Here is a 22,859-nt window from a genome sequence, read left to right as displayed (position 1 = left end):
AGTAAAAGAAACAAATACATCTCAACCAGATTTTCCTGCCTAATAGACAATTTTACATTTACCAACATAAACTCCTATTGCTCTGTGCTCTCATAAGTAATTACTTATTTCACAGGAAATAGATCTCTTTAGCTATATAAAGGAATGGCAGAATAAGCTCACCTTGTTTTTATTTTTCTCATTTTCTTGCATTTTCTTCAGATCTGTCTTCTTAGGGAAACTAATGCCTTAATGACTTTCCAGTAGCTGCAAGCCTTCTTTTATTTCTGCTAAATATATGAAAATGTATGCAAATTTAAATCAAGTTTAACCTAGGAGCTCTTGCAATATATTTAATGGAATTTCAAACCAATAAGGGAACTCTAATGCTGTCTTCTGTAAATGCAAATATAATTATGCAGCTAGAGTACCTCCAAAATTATGCAAGGAAAGGTCATTTTTTTTTTTTTAACTTCAGAGATCGCATTGTGTATCCAGTGTTTCCTTATCCTGGCTAAAGCAAATCTTTGTATTTCACCCCACTCTGCTTACAAGCAAAACCGTTGTGTGGTCTCTGGAGCACTCGGACTTATCCTTCCCTAACTTCTAAAAGATTAGGAGGGGTACAAATCTTTCTCCCTTTCCTTTAACCAAAATTTAAAAGTCTCGTTCTTTCAAGCTGAACAAATGCAAGCTTGATGAGGATGATGGGGGTAGTGGTACTTAATGCCAATCTCTCTCTCCCTCTCCCTCCCTTTCCCTTTCCTTCTCCCTTCCCCTTTTCCTTTCCCTCTCCCTCTCCCTCCCTTTCCCTCTCCTCCCTTTCCCTTTCCCTCTCCCTCTCCCTCTCTAGAGTACATTAAACTACTCTTATTTACTTCAACTGATCAGCAATGGTAGTGGGGGAGAATAAATACATTAAATTTTTCCCCCCAAAGGACAGAATTGGGGGCTGGGCAGCGGAAACTTCTCCTGTGTGCCTATTGGGAGTTGGTCTGCTGAGAGTCTGGGGTGAGTGTGAGGAAGGGCTGCCAGCTTCCGCAAGCATTGCCTCTGACAGAAGTTGCAGACCGCTGATGGGAGCTGACATAGAGCCATAATAAAAACCAAGTCTTCCAAGTGACCAACTGGATTGGAAGGCAAACTTCAAAATAACTGAATTTTGCCAGTATCACATTGGATTTTACTTTCCAGAATAGTCAAGTTCTTCATACCTTAAATTATTTTTTTTCCCAGAAGAAACTAGGCATCTCTTTCCTAGATGCTTTCTGACCTTAGTATTGTGTTTCTTATTAATATAAAGTAAATAAATAAGTCAAAACAACTCTTCCTGGAACCAATGACTTTAGTCTAGATTCCAGTTCCTATCAAAGAAGTTCCCTTGCCCAAAGTTTGTAGCCAGATTCTGTTTTGCAGTCCTCTACACACAACTAACCCAGAAAGTCAAACGAATTTGAGCAAAATCTTTATCCACTAAGATATAGATGACATTCAAGCGAGTGATGTTGTTTTCTTCATATTTTTTTCGTTCTCTATTTGGGTTCACCCAAATAATGTAAAAGCCAGTTTGCAGCCTCAGCCCCTATCAGCCTAAAAGCGCACACACAAACATACACATCCCTCTCATTTTTCCAGCTCCACTACAAACACCGGCGAAGTAGGTGGTGGAGGTGGTGGTGGCGGTGGTGGGTTAACCAACTAATCTGTTGCTGCCACTCAGCGCGAGGCAGCCAACCGATCAGAAAGATTTGATTCACTTCCTGCTTGGGTCTCACTGCGACTCTCAGAGCTTCGCCAGCTTCATTTGGAAAGCTAGCCCAGCCTCTCGCACACCCATTGGCCAAACGCACGCTGGCCAGACCGAGACGCACTGCGATTGGCCGCAGTGGGTGTCAGTAACTCTCTGGCTGCTTTGGCTCCCCCGCAGGATAGATGTCAAAGGCTGAAGCTGCTCCTTTTGCCACATTATAACTAGTAGGGGATCCTCACCGACCATGGCCACAGCTGCCTCGAATCCCTACAGCATTCTCAGTTCCAGCTCTCTGGTCCATGCTGACTCTGCGGGCATGCAGCAGGGGAGTCCTTTCCGAAATCCTCAGAAAGTTCTCCAAAGTGATTACTTGCAGGGAGTTCCTAGCAATGGGCATCCCCTCGGGCACCATTGGGTGACCAGTCTGAGCGACGGAGGCCCATGGTCCTCCACCCTGGCCACCAGCCCCCTGGACCAGCAGGACGTGAAACCCGGGCGCGAAGACCTGCAGCTGGGCGCGATCATCCATCACCGCTCGCCTCACGTCGCCCACCACTCTCCGCACACTAACCACCCCAATGCTTGGGGATCGACCCCGGCTTCCAACCCGTCCATCACGTCCAGCAGCCAACCCCTTAACGTGTACTCGCAGCCGGGCTTCACCGTGAGCGGCATGCTGGAGCACGGGGGGCTCACCCCACCGCCGGCTTCTGCCACCGCACAGAGCCTGCACCCAGTGCTCCGGGAGCCCCCAGACCATAGCGATCTAGGCTCTCACCACTGCCAGGACCACTCCGACGAGGAGACACCAACCTCGGATGAGTTGGAACAGTTCGCCAAACAGTTCAAACAAAGAAGAATCAAGTTGGGTTTCACGCAGGCCGACGTGGGGCTGGCGCTGGGCACCCTGTATGGCAACGTGTTCTCCCAGACCACCATCTGCAGGTTTGAGGCCTTGCAGCTGAGCTTCAAGAACATGTGCAAGCTGAAGCCACTGCTGAACAAGTGGCTGGAGGAGGCTGACTCGTCCACAGGGAGCCCGACCAGCATTGACAAGATCGCAGCGCAAGGCCGCAAGCGCAAGAAGCGAACCTCCATCGAGGTGAGTGTCAAAGGTGTTCTGGAGACGCATTTCCTCAAGTGTCCCAAGCCGGCCGCACAGGAGATCTCCTCGCTGGCAGACAGCCTCCAGTTGGAGAAAGAAGTGGTGCGTGTCTGGTTCTGTAATAGAAGACAGAAAGAGAAAAGAATGACTCCACCAGGGGATCAGCAGCCACATGAGGTTTATGCGCATACCGTGAAAACAGACACGTCCTGCCATGATCTCTGACTGCAGGAAGCCAGCAAGTGACCGGCCAAAGGAACTGGGGCAGCGCGGATTTCTCTTTCTCTCCTGACTCCCTTCCTTTCACTCCAGCTTCATAGTTGCTATCTTTGTATTCTCTCTCTCTCTCTCTCTCTCTCTCTCTCTCTCTCTCTCTCTCTCTCTCTCTCTCTCTCTCTCCCTCCCTCCCTCTTTTTCTTTTTATATTTTATTTCTTTATCCCTCACCCTTTCAACAGGGGATTCTAACTTATATTAAGGAAGGAAACACACTCATGCATTTCAGGCTTCTTAACGCTGATACACAGTTTCATTAAGCACTCCCAGCGGGATCCTCGAATCCCCTGCGGTCTGGCAACAGTTTTCTCTACAACCTTTTCTGCAGATCAATATATATTGTTTACTTTGAGTAAGGTTTGTTTGGTTGCTCCTCTCTAGGAAGAGCAAGGAGTGGGGAAACTTGGGGGCGGGTTAGGGATTGGGGGAGGGAGAGGGGAAGACAGAAGATGTGTGCCTCTAAATAACCTTTCAGCGCCTTGGTTATAGCAGCTGTATTTCAGGTGAAATCTGTTTTACAATAGACTAGTTTTGCATTTTTTAAGAAAAAACTTCTAATAGCCTTTTTAAATGTCTGCGGTGTTTTGCTACAAGCTGTACACAATATTTGTGAGATAATTTGTATCTAATCGACCACTCCACCTTATTATTGCTATTATTATTATTCCTTCGTTGAGCTAATGGTTTTTTAATTGCTTATAAAAGCGAGAGGAGGCTGGGAGGAGGAGGGGGAAAGATGTGCCTACCTTTCACTCATGGCCCCTCTCCCAAATCTGTAAGAAGAGGAAAGGGTACAATGGAAAGAGTTCTTGGTGGTAATATATACGTATATGTTTTGTTTTGTTTTGTTTTGTTTTGTTTCCCCCGTGGGCGGAGTGCCTAGAATGGGCAGAATAGGCAAGCTGATTGGGTTTGCAAACTAGTGCGAAGTAGGAGAGGCTGTTTTGAAAGATTCTGTGCTCCCTGCCAGAACTGCTTGAGCCCTTGCTGGACTTTTACAATGCAGATCTGGGTGCCAGAGAAGAATTCCGTGGCAGCGCTAGGGCCATAGAGGTAGTCCTGAGGAGCTGAAAGGACTAGGAACCTGCGGAGGTCTGGAATGCCTGCACTCGAAGCTCCCCAAGGGCCCAGAGCCTATCCAGGCTGACCGACCGACGGCCAGCGCTACCCCACCTCGGCCCTCCCAGGCTAAGGACTTTGCCTTCAAAGGCTATTAATTTCGCTGGAGTAGAGGACCCAGAGATTCTGGGGACAGTCAGTGCCTCCCAGTTCGGTTCACCTCCAGTGCAATGCCTGCTCCTTGAATAATAATAATTTAAAAAAATCCTCGGGAAGGGATGGTGAGGGCGCTCTCTGCTTTGTGCAGAACTACAATGAAATGATTGGCAAAGGTCACAGGGATTTGGGTCTAGCCTCTTACCACATCCTTTCCGTGTGTGTATATACCGCTGTCCCCGAGTGAGCTCACACCGGGAGCCATCTCCATGCCTTGGACAAGCACAGCTGGTGGAATGCCACTTGCGAGGATTGAGCTAGCTAGTGAGGGCCTGGGCGGCTGGGTTTCTGTTTTTTATCTCTCTGTGTGTATGCGTCTCTCTGTGTGTGTACGTGCGCGTGGGTTAGCGTGCAAACGTATGTGTGTAGATAGTTGTGTGTATATTATTACTCTTTACAAGAAACAAAAACTACAAACAAAAAAAATATCGCTAGACTATGTAGAGATCCAAAAATTATGCATTTGCTGTGGCTTTACTGCTAGCTCTCAAGTCCACATACCTGGTCCACGGACCTCATAACCAAGGAGCATACATTGCTGGATCGCAAGCACCCAATACCTAGCCACTGCCCTCCTGTACTACCTGGGAGCTTGTATGACCCGGCTAGCCGCCTAGCTGGGCCTCCAGGGGCAGCTGCAGAAGACAAAGCTTCGAACTACCTAAGGACCAGATACCCTAGTGCCCCCTGTGGAAGATGCCCTAGTATGGGCTGCCAGGACTCTGGTCTACCACACTGTGTCTCCCAGCTGCAGGTTCAAGAGCATGAGTTAATTAAAATCCCAGACCCTTTTTTCTTTTTGTGTGAAGCCTCTGCATTCTGTTGGTAATTGGGTTTTAGTTCTGGGACTTTTTCACACATTGAGATCATGTTTTACAACTGTTGGGGTTATTTGTTTGTTTGTTTGGATTTTTTTCTTTGCAGTTCAGCACTATGGTTCAAACCTGAGTTAACCCAAATATTTCTGCTGACTTTATAATTGTACAGTTTTGTATATTAAATGTTTTTGAAGTTATTAATTTAAAAAAAGATCATTTAGTTTATTCATTTAGTAACTGATGTATAATAAATGCTATTTTCATTAAGAGTTGCTTTTTCAACTATTTTATTCAAATTGCCTATTGCAGTTGCCAGCAATTATTTATTTTCAATAAATTCTGCATTGTGTTAAAAAGGAGACTTTCAAAGATGAGTTGGGTGTCAAAAAAGAAAACAATTCACTGTAATGTCTGATGTGAACAGTTTTAGTCAAGGGGTTTATATTGACACAATATTTTATTGTTGTAAAATATTAAAAACATTTAAATAAAACGTTTTTTCAAAAAAATCTGTGGTGTTTTTTTTTTTCTTTGTCCCCCCCCCCCTCCTCCTGCCTGTGTTGTGTGGTAGTGTGTGAAATGGAGCGTTTAAACAGGCACATTCCTGGGGAACAGTGCATCGGCTTTGCTTCAGGTTAGAAATCACTGGTCAATGTTTTGATTCTTGATTCTCTCCTTCTAACTTTTTGCCTCTCATATAGTTGCACACACAGCAGGGCTCCATTATCATGCCCGTACCTACACCCACACCCAGGCAAAACGCATTCCAAATGTTGGGAGACACGGTGGCTTAAGGAAGGACATTTATATCAAGAGGTGCTATCTTTTTAATGTTCTCCTAAAAGAGCGTTTGTCTCTCTAGTCCAAAAGATAGACTTCTCTGAAACTGTGCCTCCTGAAATTGACCCAGACTTTCCATGTGGCATTTATCTCATCTAGTTGCAACCACCTTTCTTCTTTTTCTTTTCCATTCCTGTTCAGTATCCTTCTGGTAGGTGAGCCCCAATTCTCCTGAAAAGGGTTAAGAAGGTGACTAGAAGTTTTAAAAATTTAAAAGAAGTGCTCTCCTTTTCCTTGGATGCAGAAATTCCAGTAAATTGTCCACTTTATGTTGCCCAATAAAGCTAAATTAATTCCTATTCATTCCTATCTGAGTTTGGGGGAAAGGAAAAATATTACAAAGAGACATTAGGAGGAAAAGCTTGATTCATCACTCTTCATCTTACTTCTACATACCATTTCACTTCTGTTATTTCATCACAAGCCCATAATTTTCCAACAGTAAAATTTTCCTCAATTCATACTCAGAAGTATTTTTTGTTAGACGAAAAGAAATTATTTACTCATTTTAATAGGTAATGCTTATCACATGTAATGTCTTCCATTTTTTAGATTGTCATCATTTATAGTTGCACAATTCACCATATATATGAGCATTATATATAAAATATACTACATGTTGTGTGTATACTCATAGGCATATTTCTCTTTATAAATAATAATGATTTTTATAGAGATGTATAAACAAACACAAAATTCATAGTCCTAAACCTGTTGGTTCTCTTTTGGTTCATACCAACTAACCTTTCTCTTTCAATATCATATAACTCTTTAAAAATTTTTTTCAATTACAGTTTATATTCAATATTATTTTGTATTAGTTTCAAGTGTATAGCATAGTGGTTAGACAATCATATGCTTTATAAGGTATTCCCCCTGATATTTCCAGTACCCAACTAACTTCATATATACCGTATTTTTCGGACCATAAGACACTCCGGACCATAAGACGCACCAGTTTTTAGAGAAGGGAAATGAAGAAAAAAAGATTCTGAAACAAATTGTGTCCTAAAATATTTTATGTGCATTAAAACCCAACATCACAGTCATAAACACATGTAATCAACCCTGTAAAGTAAACAGCAGCATGTAGAACCATTTTAGAGCCGGGCAAGCACACAGAGACTACACAGAGCCGGGCAAGTAAAAAAACTTTTTTTTTAAAGTATATGTGTAGGCTATATTTGGACCATAAGACGCAGGGACTTTTTCCCCCACTTCTGGGGGAAAAAAAGTGCGTCTTATGGTCCGAAAAATACGGTAACTATCACAATAATATTGACTATATTTTCTTTGCTGTACTTTACATCCCCAAGAATATTTTGTAACTAATAATAAATACTCCTCAATCCCTTCACCTTTTTCAACCAGTCCCTCAATTTCCTCCGCTCTGACAACTATAAGTCTGTTGTCTGTATCTATAAATTTGTCTTGAATTGATTATAAAGTTATAGCTGATCTTATAAAAGTATACAGAAACCAACTAGCAATGTATTCTGAACTCTTTAATGGAACCATAAGCAGATAATTTAAGAGATACTTAGATCAATATACATAAGCATTTATCACTTTCAGTATTTTTTTCTAGCTATTACTGAAATATATATTTTATACATATTTATGAGACATTTCCTTTTCGGCCTCACTTATTTTTCTTAAAATATAAACAAAGTCCAGTTGGCTTTTATGATGACTGCCTAACCAACCTCATTTTATCAGTAGAATTACATTTTCATTAAAATTTAGGATATGTGGTGCCTCTGCCTTAGACTTTCTTTGTATTGAGGTTGCCACCACCTCAATCCCAACCAAGGCCTTTGTAGGAGAGGCGACTTTAACCTGTTTCTCTCAGGTCCAGGTAACAGAGGCTCCCTCTCCCATAACAATAATTATTTACCTTATTGGATGGGGTAAAAGTAAAACAGCTCCACTTTTATCACCTAACAGAGCAACACAAAAGGAATATATTGAGGGGTGGGGTGAGATGTGAAAAGAGTAAGCATTAAGGTGCTACAGATATGTAAACAAAGTCACATATGCAAATCAAATATATATTTTTATGTAAACAGACATGAATTGATAATCTATATGTCTGTGACATTATATATGCATAACAAAAAGGAAATGAATTATTAAATTCCAGCAGGTAGCCTTCTAACAAGAAAAGAAATCTTATGCCTGGAAATTGGTTTCTTATCTTTAAAAAGAAAAGTTTAGGGGAAACCACGGACTAAATTAGTACAGGAACTGTGTTTGTCTTTCATAAAATAAAACACTGTTTCCCTTGTAAGTATTTAACATTTAGATGTTTCTTGTGCTCCCTAGTCAGGATGCTGCTGTTGCTTTAATTGTCCATAGGCTATAAGTAGTCTTAACATAAATTTCTATTTTTATTTAAATTATATTTTTAGTAAGAAGGGAAGAGTTAAAAGGGGAATGAAGAAGTATGAAATTATTAGAGGTTAAGACAGAGTTTTCCAAAGAAAAGAATGTATTTTTCCACCTGTCAGATCTTTATAAAGATATGTTTGGAACCTCAGAATTGAGATATTATATCTATGATATGATATGTAAAAATCCACACATGTGACCCTTTCAAAAAAGTCTTAAAAGGAAGAAAGAATAACAATGAAAAACAATACCATGTAAATTGATATCCCTCACACTCACCCATTCTGTAAAATAAAAAAGATAGAACACTTTTTATACATGTCCCAGATAGTAGTTTTAAAAATAACAATCTTCCAATTTACACACACACACACACAAACACACACACACACACACACACACACACACACACACACATATATATATATATATATACATATATATATATGTATGTATGTATATATATATAAATTTTTAAAACATTATTAAAACTGAATATAAAATATATTTAAAATCAATTAAGGTGTTTTTTCATGAGATCAAATAAATGTATCTTTTCTTAAGAGCACTTCTGATAGAACATTTCCAACATTAGGAAATTATTTAAAAGAATAAAGTTTCAAAAACAAATTTCAGTTAACTTCTATTATATCTAAAAGGTAGGGGTTAGAGTAACACATACAAGGACTTCAACTATTGTTTCTGTAAAGGGAACTCACAAAAATTAAACTCTTGTGCCTTCCGGTGAAAAATGCATTAAATCACTATGCATTATTTCATAAACATGAGTATAGATCATAATCATTCACACATGATCTAACTCACTGGCTAGAAAACTAGGATCTCTTTATAATACTATTTGTTATCAATGAGCATTTAATATAAGGTCAGTTCATTTTGGATGGCTTCCAAGGGGGCTTGTTTACTCAACTTTCAAAGGGGCCTTGTGTGAGGTGACTTCAATCTCTAAGGGAGGAAATCACAGGACAATTTGCTTTTGGGTGAAACTCTAAGTATTTAATATATATGATATATATGTGTAGACACATATCAACAACTGTAAACATGCTCCCTCTTCCCCCTCTCTTTATCCCTGCCCTGGCACAAAGACAGGGTGATTTAACAGAAAACAGATTGTCCTCAAAGAAAGAAAAGAAATCAACTCATTGGCCAATTCATTAGGTATGTCTTTTCATCTCTCCAGCTACTTACACTGAGTCCACAGTATTCTGGCATAGTCAATTGAAAAAAAAAAATATCAGTCTATAAAACTCTTGTTTTATCTGAATAATGTTAACAAAAATACAAAACAAAACAGTTTGAGTTATCTTCCCCCAAATTCTTGACACACACACTGAACTGACTGCTTGCATTGTCATCTTGTAACCAATTTCTGTTATATATCAGCATTGATTCTTGAGATGGGGTTCATATAAACATTTTTAATATTAATTTTTTTCTTGTGTTTTCAGTTATTTTTTATATACTGGAAAATGTCTTAATAATATGGCTGATTATCTCCCAGATATTACCAGATCAAAGACTAGCTTTTGCTCTTCTACCTTCTTTTTTACAGTCAGGGTAAATCCTGCTATAAAAGTGAACATGTAAACTGGGTTTTAGTATATCTCTCCCCACCCCCCAGATCAATATTAAAAATCATTTTTCCCCACAGAATTTATATCTGGTTAAGGATTTTCCCTTACCTAATACTTGCAATCTGAATACAGAAAATCACATACATATACATACCACCTGCTAAGATTACTACTTGAGTTCATATTTTTAAATCACTGAAAATAGAGGGCTATGTACAAAGGTAGTAGTTTACTGGACTTCAAATGAAACATAATTCCCAACTGCAGACAAAAAGCTACCTGGGGCTCTCGTTGGTGTGGCTCAGTTGGTTGGAGCATCATCTCTTGCAAAGGGTCAGGAGTTCAATTCAGTCAGGGCACTTGCCCAGGCTGGTCAGGGTACATGCACAGGTTGTGGGTTGATCCCAGGTTGGGGCACTTCAGGAGACAACTGATGGATGTTTTTCTCTTACTGTCACATCGATGTTTCTCTCTCTGTTGTCTCTCCCTCTCCTTTCCTTGGTCTCTAAAACAATCAGTCAAGAATTAGCTACATGAGTGAACTCAATTCACAGAGAAATATTATTTTTCTTAATGTTTTACTATCCACAGTCTACCTGTGGAGGTGTTGGTAGTATTAATTTAATTACATCAGTTTTTTTTATTGCCTCAGGAGCACATGTATATACACATGTAGAAAATGTCAGACTATTTAAAAAAAAATTAGTGCTCTGCTTCTGCATGTCCTGCTATAATACTTTCTGTAGAGTTAGAAAGCTAATTAGCTTTGTCTTCAATAGATTGAAAATATGTCTACAAGTGGAAATTTCAGAATTGCTGATCAGAAATAATTGTATTTCATTCTTAAGCCTGTCGTTGACTAGAAAGAAAAAATAAAATTTGTGAGATATATTTGCATAATCAAGGACTTTGTTTAGAACAGTGTACAATAGCCAACTGCTAAGGGATAAAGATTGACTTGGTCAACAGTGAAGAGCAATTTTCTACAAATGAATTTATTTCATCATAGGAAAAGGAACCAAGTGTACTAACATAAAATTCTGAATTCTGACCTTTTTTTTATGAGAGTGGTTGAAATGCTAGATAAACACATTTTCCTTATTCACTTTCATTGTCATGTTATATCCTGGGAGAAAAAAATCTGAGCTTCTCCAGATTTAACATTAAAAGTGAAACTAAAGTGTTATTTCAAAGTAGCTCTTGTAGCCACCTTGAGTTTTCCTTCCATCACTGTCCCTCAATGAGTGGACAGGGTTAGCTCTGCAGGTGCTCCCCACTGACCTCCTTTGTGCAGATGTAGGGAAGTTGTATGGAAGGGATTGCAGGACAAAGGGCCTGCTGCTCACCCTGAGGGCTTCAGTCTCTCAATTACTGTGGAAGTTCAAGTCCTATAGTCTCCTCTGTTGCTTAGTGCTCTGCTTCTGCACGTCTCCTATAATACCTTCTGTAGAGTTAGAAAGCTAATTAGCTTTGTTTTAAATGGATTGAAAATATGTCCACAAGTGGAAATTTTAGAATTGCTGATCAGAAATAATTTTATTTTCTGGAGGTTTCTCTTGCACCACATTTGCACTTTGTACTGTGTTAATGAATGCTTTAGAAAATTTGCAAATAAAATAATTTAAAGGCAACAATAATCTTCTTAATTTATGTATCTAACTTTCCTCTGTAAAGATCCTTAGGCACTTTAGAAATTATGTATACATTATACTCTGCAACAACCAATATGCAAATCACAAGAAAACGACCACTTCAGGCCATATAAAATGACCATACTCAGTCCAGGCAAAAACTCATTAATATCAATAGGATTACTGTGCACAATTGAAGGGCAGTATATGCCAGAGGTTGCATTCATTGCTATGTGAGAGCATAAAAGTACATGGGCTCACACTGCAAAGAAATAATCTTATATTTAAACTCATGTGATACAGGAGAAATAAAGACAATAGAACTCACATACATTTGATAATATTGGCTAAATTAGTTTTGAGCCTTTTGAAGAAAAATTATTTGGTCAATGAGAAATCAGTGATATTCAAGAGTAATTGTGTATTTAAGATGTATAATATTTTAAATTACAATTGTTATAAACATTGTAGAAAAAACTTAAAAGGATAAATAGTCTATCTTAAAATCACAGTCTCTTGGCTACTTCTAATTACATACAGACATATAAAATTAGAACACACACTTTGGACTTATTGTTTTAAAAATAATCATCAAAACTATTCCTAAGCTAATAATAACATCCATGTAAGAAACGCCTCCAATGCCCACTAACACCACCCACATTTCAATCTGTATTTTGTAAAAATGACCAAGCTGTTTAGATGAAGAGGATGGGCAGACTTGATGTTTTAAATGTATAAAGGTAAAGGGGACTTTGAGGGCAAAGACCCCTAATGCTTAATTTATTTTCTGGCTTACTTTTAACCCTCTTGACAATGAGATACGTGGTATAAATGGTGACTTCTCTTAAATGAAAACAGTGCAAACTATACAGCCATTACTTTCTGATAGCATGCAAACATTTTTTTTTAATTTTCTGAAAAACACATCAAATATCAACCTACCTAAAATGAAGCGTAGTATTTATTAGAAACGATTTGTTGCTTTAAACTCTTTGTGCTTGACCTGACCCTATTGCATGTTGCTGGCTGTCAGAACTGTGCAGAGCCTGCTTAAAGATCAATGACAAATTAAAAAGTGACAAGAATGGGGCAGAATAATAATAGCTTAAAGCTATTCTCCACCTTTCCACATACACACGTATGATTTTCAAAACCGAGTTATTTTTTAAATAAAAATAGGTAAGAAGTTGTAGAATAAATAAACAACAACATCTAATTTAACAAACATATTTATCAAGTGTATACTATTTTGAAGACATTGTTGGAGTGGAATATAAAGAATGTGTAGTAAGGTATGAATTTTGCTTTGAGGAGCTAACAATCTCTTGTGAAAATAAAAATAAGAGAAATGTATACAGCTAATGGTTAAATAAGAGCTGGAGATATGTACTATTGTCAGTTTTGTGCTATCACTCTACATCCTATTGTTAATTTTTATAATAGAGTTTTGTAGTCAAAACAGCATTTATTTGTACTAGGTTAATAATATTGTGCATCTTTGTTGATCTGCACATAGCTGAAATTGTTAATTAACTCATAGGTAAACACACTAAAATCATAGCATGATTTATGATTCCCTATGATTGAATTTATCCCTGATGAGCTAGAATTATTTTTGTAGAAAAGTTGTGTTTTGTTTTTTCTTTAAAGGAGAAAGTGTGGAAATATAAACACATGGCAGACTTCTAAAACTTGCTTCCTTTCTCTTGCACATTCTGAAAACTTGGGATAAATGTCAGGTAACATGAGCAATGCAAAATATATTCCTCCCCTGTTTTCCCTTCCTTCCTCATTAGAGGATTAGTCTATTCCACGGTGCTGCGCCTACTAAGTTGGGCTTGAATTAAAAGGAGTGAAAGCCTCGCCAGCAGATGCTGAGATTCATACTCCAACACAACTAGATTCTGTGCAAGTATTCTGCTCTCACTATGAATTTCATTTTATGAGATTTTATGACATGATCTAAACAGTAAGCAAAGAAGAGCATGAAAAATGTATTTCCAGACCAAAAATTTCTCTTGGAACATTTAAGGATATTGTGATTAAATTAAACACACACACACACACACACACACACACACACACACACACACATCTGGCAGTCACTTTTTGTAATCAAACTATTCCCAGATAAAAACCAACCTCAATACTTTAAACAACAAAATAAAATAAAATAAAACAAAAGAAAGGATTTTGTGCTCCTTTCTTTTGACTAGTAATTGATGAAATCATATCTATTAATTTAGAAATTTGTGGGGAAATGGTATTAATGCTTAAAGTGTAACTGCTTAGTTTACTGGTTAGGATGATTTTCGAATAACAAAGAGAACTACATCTCTAACAAAAACTAAGTGTAGAATGCATTCTATATTCTTTTTTTCCTTTTTAAATGTGTATTTACCTATTACAAATGCATTCAACAAAATAGCCTTGTAGCACTATTTTAAAATGTCCACTTATTTTGGGGGAAATATGGTCTGTATGAAATGTATTCTCTAACACTGGTAAAATAAATAATCAGAGGAATAAGAAAATAATTCTCAATGGGCCTATATTTGCAGAATTAAATAATCATAATAGGATGCAGGGACATGCTTATCTTAGGAGAAAGGGCTAGGAACACAGTGGACAATTCCTGATTATGTTGTCTTCTGAGCTAAGCCTTCTAAGACAGACTGCCACTACTGTTAGCCACATTCTGTAGGGAACAGAGATAAACTATGGATAGAGTCACATAAGTGTAATAACAAGCAGTGGGCCAATGGGACCCTAAGTGACTAAGCAAATTCATTTGAGTTTGTTGTAAAGCAACCTGTATGTATGTATGTATGTGTGTGTGTGTGTATATATATATATATATATATATATATATATATATATATATATAAATCTCTTGGTTGTGATATTGCATTATAGTTTTGCAAGATGTTGCCATTGGGTGAAACCTGGTAAAGGGTGCACCAGTCTTTCTATATTATTCCCTACAACCTCGTATACATCTAAAATTATCTCCATTTTTTTTTCAAAAACCAAGGCACAATTTTACAATTAAAAAATAGCTGGTATAAATTATTTTCTTGTCATCCAGTAAATTCAAGACTTAAACATCGATGTTTCATTTTCCTGCCTTTTCTCCTTTTTTGCAGGGGAGGGAGGTGGTGTTGGGGAGTAGTGCCATAATAAAACCAGCCTGCTCTCAGTTCCTCTTGGACTAGAAATAAGTTCCTGTTGCTGGCGCTTATAGAGCCCCTAAATACACTCTGACTCTGGAAACCCTGGTGATTTACCTGAAATGCTTTCTGCTTATTTTATAGTCTGTTACCAGATGACTATAAACCAGTGTTAGCTCTAACTCAGGGAAAGACAACACAAAATACCAGGTACCCAATGATTAATCCCTCAACAAGTGGGGAGGTATGGTTTTAATGATTAAAAAAACATTCATTAATTCAATAAATATTATTGAACACCTGCTGCATCCCAAAATTTTATGATCAGTACAGCTTTGGATCATCTGTTTTGTGTCCTCTTAATTTTGACCTCATTTTGAAATCCAGATCTGCAGCTTAACTAGCTGTAAGACAATGAACAAGTCCTTTAACTTCTGTGTTTACTTTCCTAACCTGTAAAATGTCAATAATAATGATTGCATCTAACAGGGTTGTTGTAAAAATAAAAATATAATTTATGCCAAATGATTAACTTATTGTCTGACACACAGTATGTGCTGATTTGATATTAGCTCTTATTGCTCTGCTCTTTTCTCCTCCTTTTCTATGTTCTATAGTTATAAAGAAATACCTTTTCAGTATTGACTACTGTAGTGCTTCACAACACCCCTCCACCCTGCAATACACATGACAGTTGACATTTATATAAGCAACACAATTGATGGTTTTTCCCAGGGTTAAATTGAATTCCCTAAACATCAGTTGTAGTGCAGAAGCTTATATCATGAAGACTACCCGGAATGTTTTGATTTAATTTTTAAAAAGCAAATAATTCATATAATTTGCTCTTACAACTATCATTAGTAGTACATCCTTTGTGACACACCTCAAAACACATTAAACAAAATGGTGTGTTAGCACATTAACTTTGAAAATCATTTGCACACAGGGATGTCCATGAATTTCTTAAACTAAAACATAGGTAACTAATAGAGGTATTCTCTGGTTTTAAGCATTTTAATGACTAATGTGTATTATTTATAATTAAGAAAGACAATTAAAAAGTAACTCCACTATAATAATGTAGGAATTTCTTGTGTTCATCATTTAAAAATTCACATTATTCTATTTTTGTACACATTTCTAACTTAAATCCAAAAGGTTTTCTCTGAAATTGTGTAGTCTTATATATTCTAAGTCAGGGATCTTTAACAGGTGTGCCACAAGAATTTATAAAACATGCAGTACCTGAAGATTTAGTCAATGGCAGTGAGCCTTTTCCCTTAGATTGCCAAATTAAAAAAAAAATGACAACAGTGTGGGAGGTTACCCCAGAGTGGGAATGGCTTGGGGGGTCAGTTAGGGAAAAAGGGAGACATATGTAAAACTTTAGACAATATTAAAGAAAAATTGGGTAATAATAATAACTACCTCATAGAATTACTGTAATGATTAAATGAGATAATATGTGTAAGGTGGCTGATATACCTTTACCAGTCATTTAAGCTTAATAAGCTCAATGTCCCTGCAAGAAAAAAAAAAAAGACAACAGCTAACAAACAATAGTTACCCAGTATGAATGCCTTGTCTTGAACCACAAATGTATACTTCATATGATAGAGTATGACCCCTGATTCTATTATATTCACCAGATTATACTGTTCCTCAGATTTTTTATTCACTTGATTTTTAGATTCAGTTGTTGATAGATATGTATTTGTTGTTCATAATTTTTATCTTTACCTTTTTCTTCTTCCTCCTATTCTTAAAGAATACCTTTCAGCATTTCATATAATACTGGTTTGGCGGTGATGAATTCCTTTAGCTTTTTCTTATCTGTGAAGCTCTTTTTCTGTCCTTCACTTCTGAATGATAGCTTTGCTGGGTAGAGTAATCTTGGTTATAGGTTCTTCCAATTCATCACTTTCAATATTTTTTGCCACTCCCATCTGGTCTACATAGTTTCTGTTAAGAAATCAGCTGACAATCTTATGGGTGCTCCCTTGTAGGTAACTGTTTTTTTATTGCTGCTTTTAATATTCTCTCTTTGTCTTTTGCTCTTGGCATTTTAATTATGATGTGTCTTGGTGTGGTCCTCTTTGGATTTTTTTTGTTTGGGGTTCTGTGTGTTTCCTGGACTTGTAAGTCTGTTTCTTTTACCAGGTGGGGAAGTTTTCTGTCATTATTTCTTCAAATAGGTTTTAAATATCTAGCTCTCTCTCTTCTTCTGGCACCCCCATAATTCTGATGTTGGTTCGCTTGAAGTTGTCCCAGAGGCTCCTTACATTATCTTCATATTTTTTTCATTCTTTTATATTTTTGTTTTTCTGGTAGGGTATTATTTGCTTCTTTGTATTTCTAATCTTTGGTTTGATTCTTGTGATCCTCTAGTCTGCTATTGGATCTCTGTATATTATTATTATTATTATTATTATTATTATTATTATTTTATTCCTTGAGGATTTTATCTATTTTTATTTTACTTTTTAAATAAATTTCTTTATTGATTAAGGTGTAACATATGCATCCTTTTCCTCCATTACCTCATCATCCCCCCCAATCATGCCCTCACCCCCCTGTTGTGTATGTCCATTGGTTAGGCCCATATGCATGCATACAAGTCCTTTGGTTAATCTCTCCCCCTTACTCTCAGCCTCCTCTACCTTCCCTCTCAGGTTTGATGGTCTGAACAATGTTTCTCTGTCTCTGGAACTGTTTTTGTTCATCAGTTTATGTTGTTCATTATATTCCACAAATGAGTGAGATCATGTGATACTTATGTTTATCTTTCTCTGCCTGGCTTATTTCACTTAGCATAATGCTCTCCAGTTCCATCCATGCTGTTACAAATGGAAGGAATTCCTTCTTTTTTAGTGCAGCATAGTATTCCATTGTGTAAATGTACCATCTGCTGATGGGTACTTAGGCTGTTTCCAAATCATAGCTATGGTAAATTGTGCTGGGTACTCATCTGCTGATGGGTACTTAGGCTGTTTTCAAATCATAGCTATGGTAAATTGTGCTGCTATGAACATAGGGGTGCATATATCCTTTCTGATTGATGTTTCTAGCTTCTTGGGATATATTCCTAGGAATGGTATTACTGGGACAAATGGGAGTTCCATTTTTAGTTTTTTGAGGAAACTCCATACTGTCCTCCACAGTGGCTGCACCAGTCTTCATTCCCACCAGCTATGCTCCAGGGTTACTTTTTCTCCGCATCCTCACCAACATTTGTCATTTATTGATTTGTTGATGATAGCAATTCTGACAGGTGTGAGATGGTCCTGCATTGTCATTTTGATTTGCATCTCTAGGATAATTAGTGACTTTGAGCGTATTTTCATATGCCTTAAGGCCTTCCTTCTGTCTTCTTTCAAAAGATTCTATTTAGGTCTGTTGCCCATTTCTTAATTGGATTGGCCTATAATTCCCTATTATTGTGTTATCTTTATCTGGTTTTGGTATTATGATGATGGCGGCTTCATAGAATGAGTTTGGAAGTGTTCTTTCCTCTTGAATTTTTTTATGTAGTCTGAGAAGGCTAGGTTTTAGTTCTTACTTGAAAGTTTGGTATAACTCTCATGTGAAGCCGTTTGGGCCTGGGCTTTTGTTTGCTGGAAGCTTTTTGATGACTGCTTTAATTTCTTCCATTGTTATTGGCCTATTGAGATTTTTAGAATCTTCCTGATTGAGTTTTGGGAGGTTGTATTTTTCTAGGAATATGTACATTTTCTCCAGGTTGTCTAGTTTGTTGGAATAGAGTTGTTCATAGTATTTTTAAACAATCTTTGTATTTTTGTGGGGTCTGTTGTTATTTCACCTCTATCATTTCTGATTTTGTTTATTTGAGTCCTCTCTTTTTGCTGAGGTAGAGGCAGTTAGAGGCCAAGAGGGGAGGGCAGTTGTGGGGGGCCAGTTGGGGTGATCAGGGCAGCAGGGGGAGGAGAAGTTTGAAGTGAGCAGGCCAGCAGGGGGGTCAGTTGGGGGCAAGCACACTGGCATGGGGGAAAGTTAGGGGTGATCAGGCTGGGGGGGTGTGCATTTGGGGGCAAGAAGACCAGCGATGGGGGGCAGTTGGGGGCGAGCAAGCCAGCAGTCAAAGTGGTTAAGGGTAATCAGGCAGGCAGGCAGGTGAGCGATTAGGAGCCAGCAGTCCTGGATTGTTAGAGGGATGTCTGACTGCCAGTTTAGGCCTGATTCCTATAAATCGGCAATAGTATATCCTTCGAGGGGTCCCAGATTGGAGAAGGTGCAGGCCAGGCTGAGGGACATTCCCCCCCCCTCCGTGCACGAATTTTGTGCACCAGCCACTATTTTAGTATATTAAATGAGATAATAACAATTTTCAAACTATAGGCCTCTGGATTCCTCTGAAAAACTTTTTAAAGATGTTAAAATTTATCTTAGGCACTTATCTCTGATCTTGTTGCAGTTACTCTTGGCTGCCCATAACACCCTACCTATTCCTAACTATCACCTAAATGATTCTTCCTTTTTTTCTCTCCTTTGGAGGACTATCCCCTCATTGAATGTACTCACCATTTTTGGACCAGATACCATCTTGGTATTTTTCTAATTTTATTTTATTTTTTAGAATTAAAAAAATATTTATTGATAATGTCTCTTTTAAAAATGTTTGGTAACCCCAACTAATCATTCAAAATGCAAACTGTAAACACAACAACAGCAAAAGAGTAACAACTGAGTATGAGTAAGCAGACTATGAACAGGTGACAGATGGGGCAAAAATGCAAGAGGGAGTAACAAAGGACAACAGGTGCACAAGTGTGCTACAGACAGTGTCAATTTGAGTGAATAGGTAATCACATTTGGACCACAGTAATTTCAATGCGACCATTTAGGAAACCACTGGGCCAAATATTTAACAGGGGGCAGAATGGAGGAGCCTTCTTTGTGAGCATGCTCAGAATGTTGGCATGGGAACAAGGAAGCACAGAAGCTGTGTAGTCATCTCACAATGGATGGCTACCATTTATAGGATGCAAAGAAATTTTCTTTCTGGTCTCTGGATACAACATATATTGTTTTTCTCTATGCTTTCCTTGACCCTGGAGGACTGTAGTTGCTGTTCCAAAATCACCAAATAAACCCCTTAATAAAATAAAGAAACAGTAGTAAGCAGTAACACTGGGTTTGCCCTTCCCCCTACCTTGCCTATGATTTTCTTCTGGTCCAACAGGAATGGCTAAGTTTTATCAATCCACTTGATAAAGCCAGCACAATCTTCAGTCTCCTGTCACAGAGCTAGAGTGGATGGGTATGTATATGTATGTGTGGCTCTGGGAATCTGAAAGCTGCCTCACGTAGTAACCCTTGTCCAGAACACTGGGTCACTTTCACTGGAGACTCCGCGATAACTCTAGAAGTGTCATTAAATATTCAGTTTGTCATGGCTGCCACCTCCACTGTCATAGGATGATGCAGCATCTGCAGAAGCGCTGTCTGCTGCCCCCCACTGACCGGGGTGGAATGACAGGTGCAAAGTAAGGATGGACTTTAATATTGGGTAAATGGGTCCTGAGTCTCTTGATTCCAGCCCGTGAGATTTGCTGGCAGTCATAGAGTTCTATCCGCTCAAGGCTGTGACAGCTCTTCAAGTGCTCCAGGGATGCGTCTGTGATTAGTGGGCAGTTGTCCAGTTCAATCACCTCCAGCTGGTCATGAGAACAGGCCCCATTCCCCAGATGATGAATTCCATCATCTGTGATCAGCTCACAGTGAGACAGACTCAAAACTTGAAGTTGAGGACAGTGTATAGAAAGTTGGATTAAGGTGCTATCTGTTTTTTTAACACACTCTTCCAGGTCCATCTTTTACAAGCTCAATGCAATTCTTGGCCAGAGTGGTAAAGCCTACATCTGTTAATTGAGAACACCTTGCCACTTCTAATATTCTAAGTAGTGGGAAGTTCTGACCCAGAGCATTCAGGATGGCTTCCGTGATGCTGGAGCAGCCAGAGGCACAGACAGACTGTAACATATTGCACCCTCTGCATATAGTAATGAGATCATCTATGATTTGCAAGCAAGCTCAAAGTCACCAGTTCAGGACAGTGTGAAACTATGTACTTGAGAGTTTCATCTTCTAGCTGTGTGCAGCCTTTTAAGAATAAGGCTTTGAGACCCCCACAGCCTCTCACTAGTGCTTGGATGCCACCCTTGGTTACTTGGTCACACCAGGAAATGTTCAATTGCTCAAACAGTGGATATCCTTCACTCAGAGCTTTTAGTGACATGTTTGTTATTGATGTGCAGGAAGCCAAGTCAAGGTGCCTGAGTTTGGAACAGAACTTGCTAAGGCTAGTACATGTACTGTCTGTAGTCTTTGTACACCCATTTAAATTTAGTACTTCAATGTTCCTACAGTTTTGTGCAAAGGTCCTTAATGTATTGTCTCCTACTCCAAGACACCCATGAAGACTTAACTTCCTTAAAAAGCCCCCACATCTTTTTGAAATATTCTCCACTGCCTGGCCCTCAATATCCCTCTGGAAATTGAACAGGTCAATTCGCTGCCAGTTGCTGCCATCTAGAGCCAGAACATTCCAGGCCCTGGAGACCTGAGCACAGCCACATAAGGTAACAACATAAAGAAAAGAAAATATCTGTAATAGGAGTTCTTTGGGAAGCTTTTTATTGATCACATCACTATTTGAGAACATCTCAAACCTGCTCTTGGTGATTCCGTTCATGTCCCACCTCATGAGGCCTGTGGGTGCGACTGGCCCGCCCTGAGCAGGCTCTGGAGTTCCGGGATTGGGAGGAGGCAGAGGAGCAGCGGTCAGGGGCCGCAGGCCTGGAGAAAAAACATCTGGACTCTGGCTGGGCCTCCTCCACCTCCAGCAGCGGCGGCAGTGACTTATGGTCACTAGCTTTTCTCTCTTATTTTTCTAATTTTAAAAGAAGATTCCCTGTATCTGTCTTTCCTTGCTCCAGAAGCCTGCCATTTCTTTAATTGAGAATAGTCATAGAAAATATTATTATTAATATAAGGTGTTTACAAAGGTATGTGGCTTTATATAAGCAACAATGACAGCTACTGTTTGTGTAGCACTTATGCATCATTATTCTAAGTACTATAAATACATTAAGTCATCTTTTTCTCACAGTCATCTTAAAATGCAGGCATTATTATTTTCATCCTCATTTTACAGTGAGGAAACAGGACAGATAAATTGTGGAAATTGCCTAAGGACATATAGCTATTAAGTGTTAGTGAGCTTCAAACTTGGACATCTGGCTCTAGAATCTGTGCTCTTAAGTACAGTATTTTACTGCCTCCCCACTGTAAGTGTATCCAACACAATTTAATTTGGGTTCTCAACTGTACATGATGATATTTTTTCTTTGAATAGTGGTGTTTTTCTCGTATATGTATATTGTATACATGTGTGTGTTTCCCATAATAATGTTTTATGGGAACATTTGTTTGTTTCCAGGACTGAGAAATGAGGTAACAAATTAAAAATTAGAAAGTTTTAGTTCCTGAGACTCATAATGATAGTAAAAGCCTATAAGTTGAGAGTTTACCAAAGCCTATTTGAGTTATATATTTAATGTAACAAATTTAAAGCTTCCATTCTTAATTTCTTAATTTTGAAACTAAAATATTGTATTTAAATAATTCACTTTTGATCTCTATACTAATGATTAAGTAAATATAACCTAATTTTAATTTGTTATACATTTATTTTTATTTTATGATCAGATTCATAGTTTCAGTTATCTTAGATTAAATAGTCATTATCTGATCCTGTAGTCAGGGACTATACCTTATTTCCTCAAAACCTAGAGACAAGGCTGAGTCATCCTATATAATAAAAAGGTAATATATAACTGGTTGTTACACCACATAACGACCGATCACCAGGAGGGCAGGGCAGCCAGCTATGTGCAGCTGAGATGGGCAGCAGTGGTGGGCAGGGTGGCCAGCTGAGGCAAGCGGCAGAGAGCTACTTGTGCACAGATTTGTGCACAGGGCCACCAGTAATATAAAATGGA

General features: G+C 38.4%; 2 protein-coding genes across 2 annotated transcripts; one reads left to right on the top strand and one right to left on the bottom strand.

Annotated features, from left to right (window-relative positions):
• Positions 1–1,914: 1,914 nt before the first annotated feature.
• On the top strand, positions 1,915–5,413 carry POU3F4 (POU class 3 homeobox 4). Its single transcript, XM_036439825.2, has one exon. The coding sequence runs from the start codon at positions 1,974–1,976 to the stop codon at positions 3,057–3,059; it is 1,086 nt and encodes a 361-aa protein (XP_036295718.1). The 5' UTR covers positions 1,915–1,973; the 3' UTR covers positions 3,060–5,413.
• A 14,001-nt stretch (positions 5,414–19,414) lies between these two features.
• On the bottom strand, positions 19,415–21,562 carry LOC118719942 (F-box/LRR-repeat protein 20-like). Its single transcript, XM_036439824.2, is given in 4 exon segments — positions 19,415–20,672; positions 20,674–20,887; positions 20,889–21,081; positions 21,172–21,562. Coding segments are annotated over 4 exon segments (1,203 nt in total). The 3' UTR covers positions 19,415–20,267.
• Positions 21,563–22,859: the final 1,297 nt, after the last annotated feature.

The sequence above is a fragment of the Pipistrellus kuhlii genome, unplaced genomic scaffold (genome assembly GCF_014108245.1).
Source record: "Pipistrellus kuhlii isolate mPipKuh1 unplaced genomic scaffold, mPipKuh1.p scaffold_m20_p_16, whole genome shotgun sequence".
NCBI classification, from domain to species: Eukaryota; Metazoa; Chordata; class Mammalia; order Chiroptera; family Vespertilionidae; genus Pipistrellus; species Pipistrellus kuhlii.
The sequence above is the reverse complement of the archived record's forward strand: the minus strand, read 5'-3'. Positions and strand labels throughout refer to the sequence as shown.

Coding starts and splice junctions, on each gene's coding strand:
- POU3F4 (XM_036439825.2), top strand. CDS start 1,974: ATGGCCACAGCTGCCTCGAATCCCTACAGCATTCTCAGTTCCAGCTCT.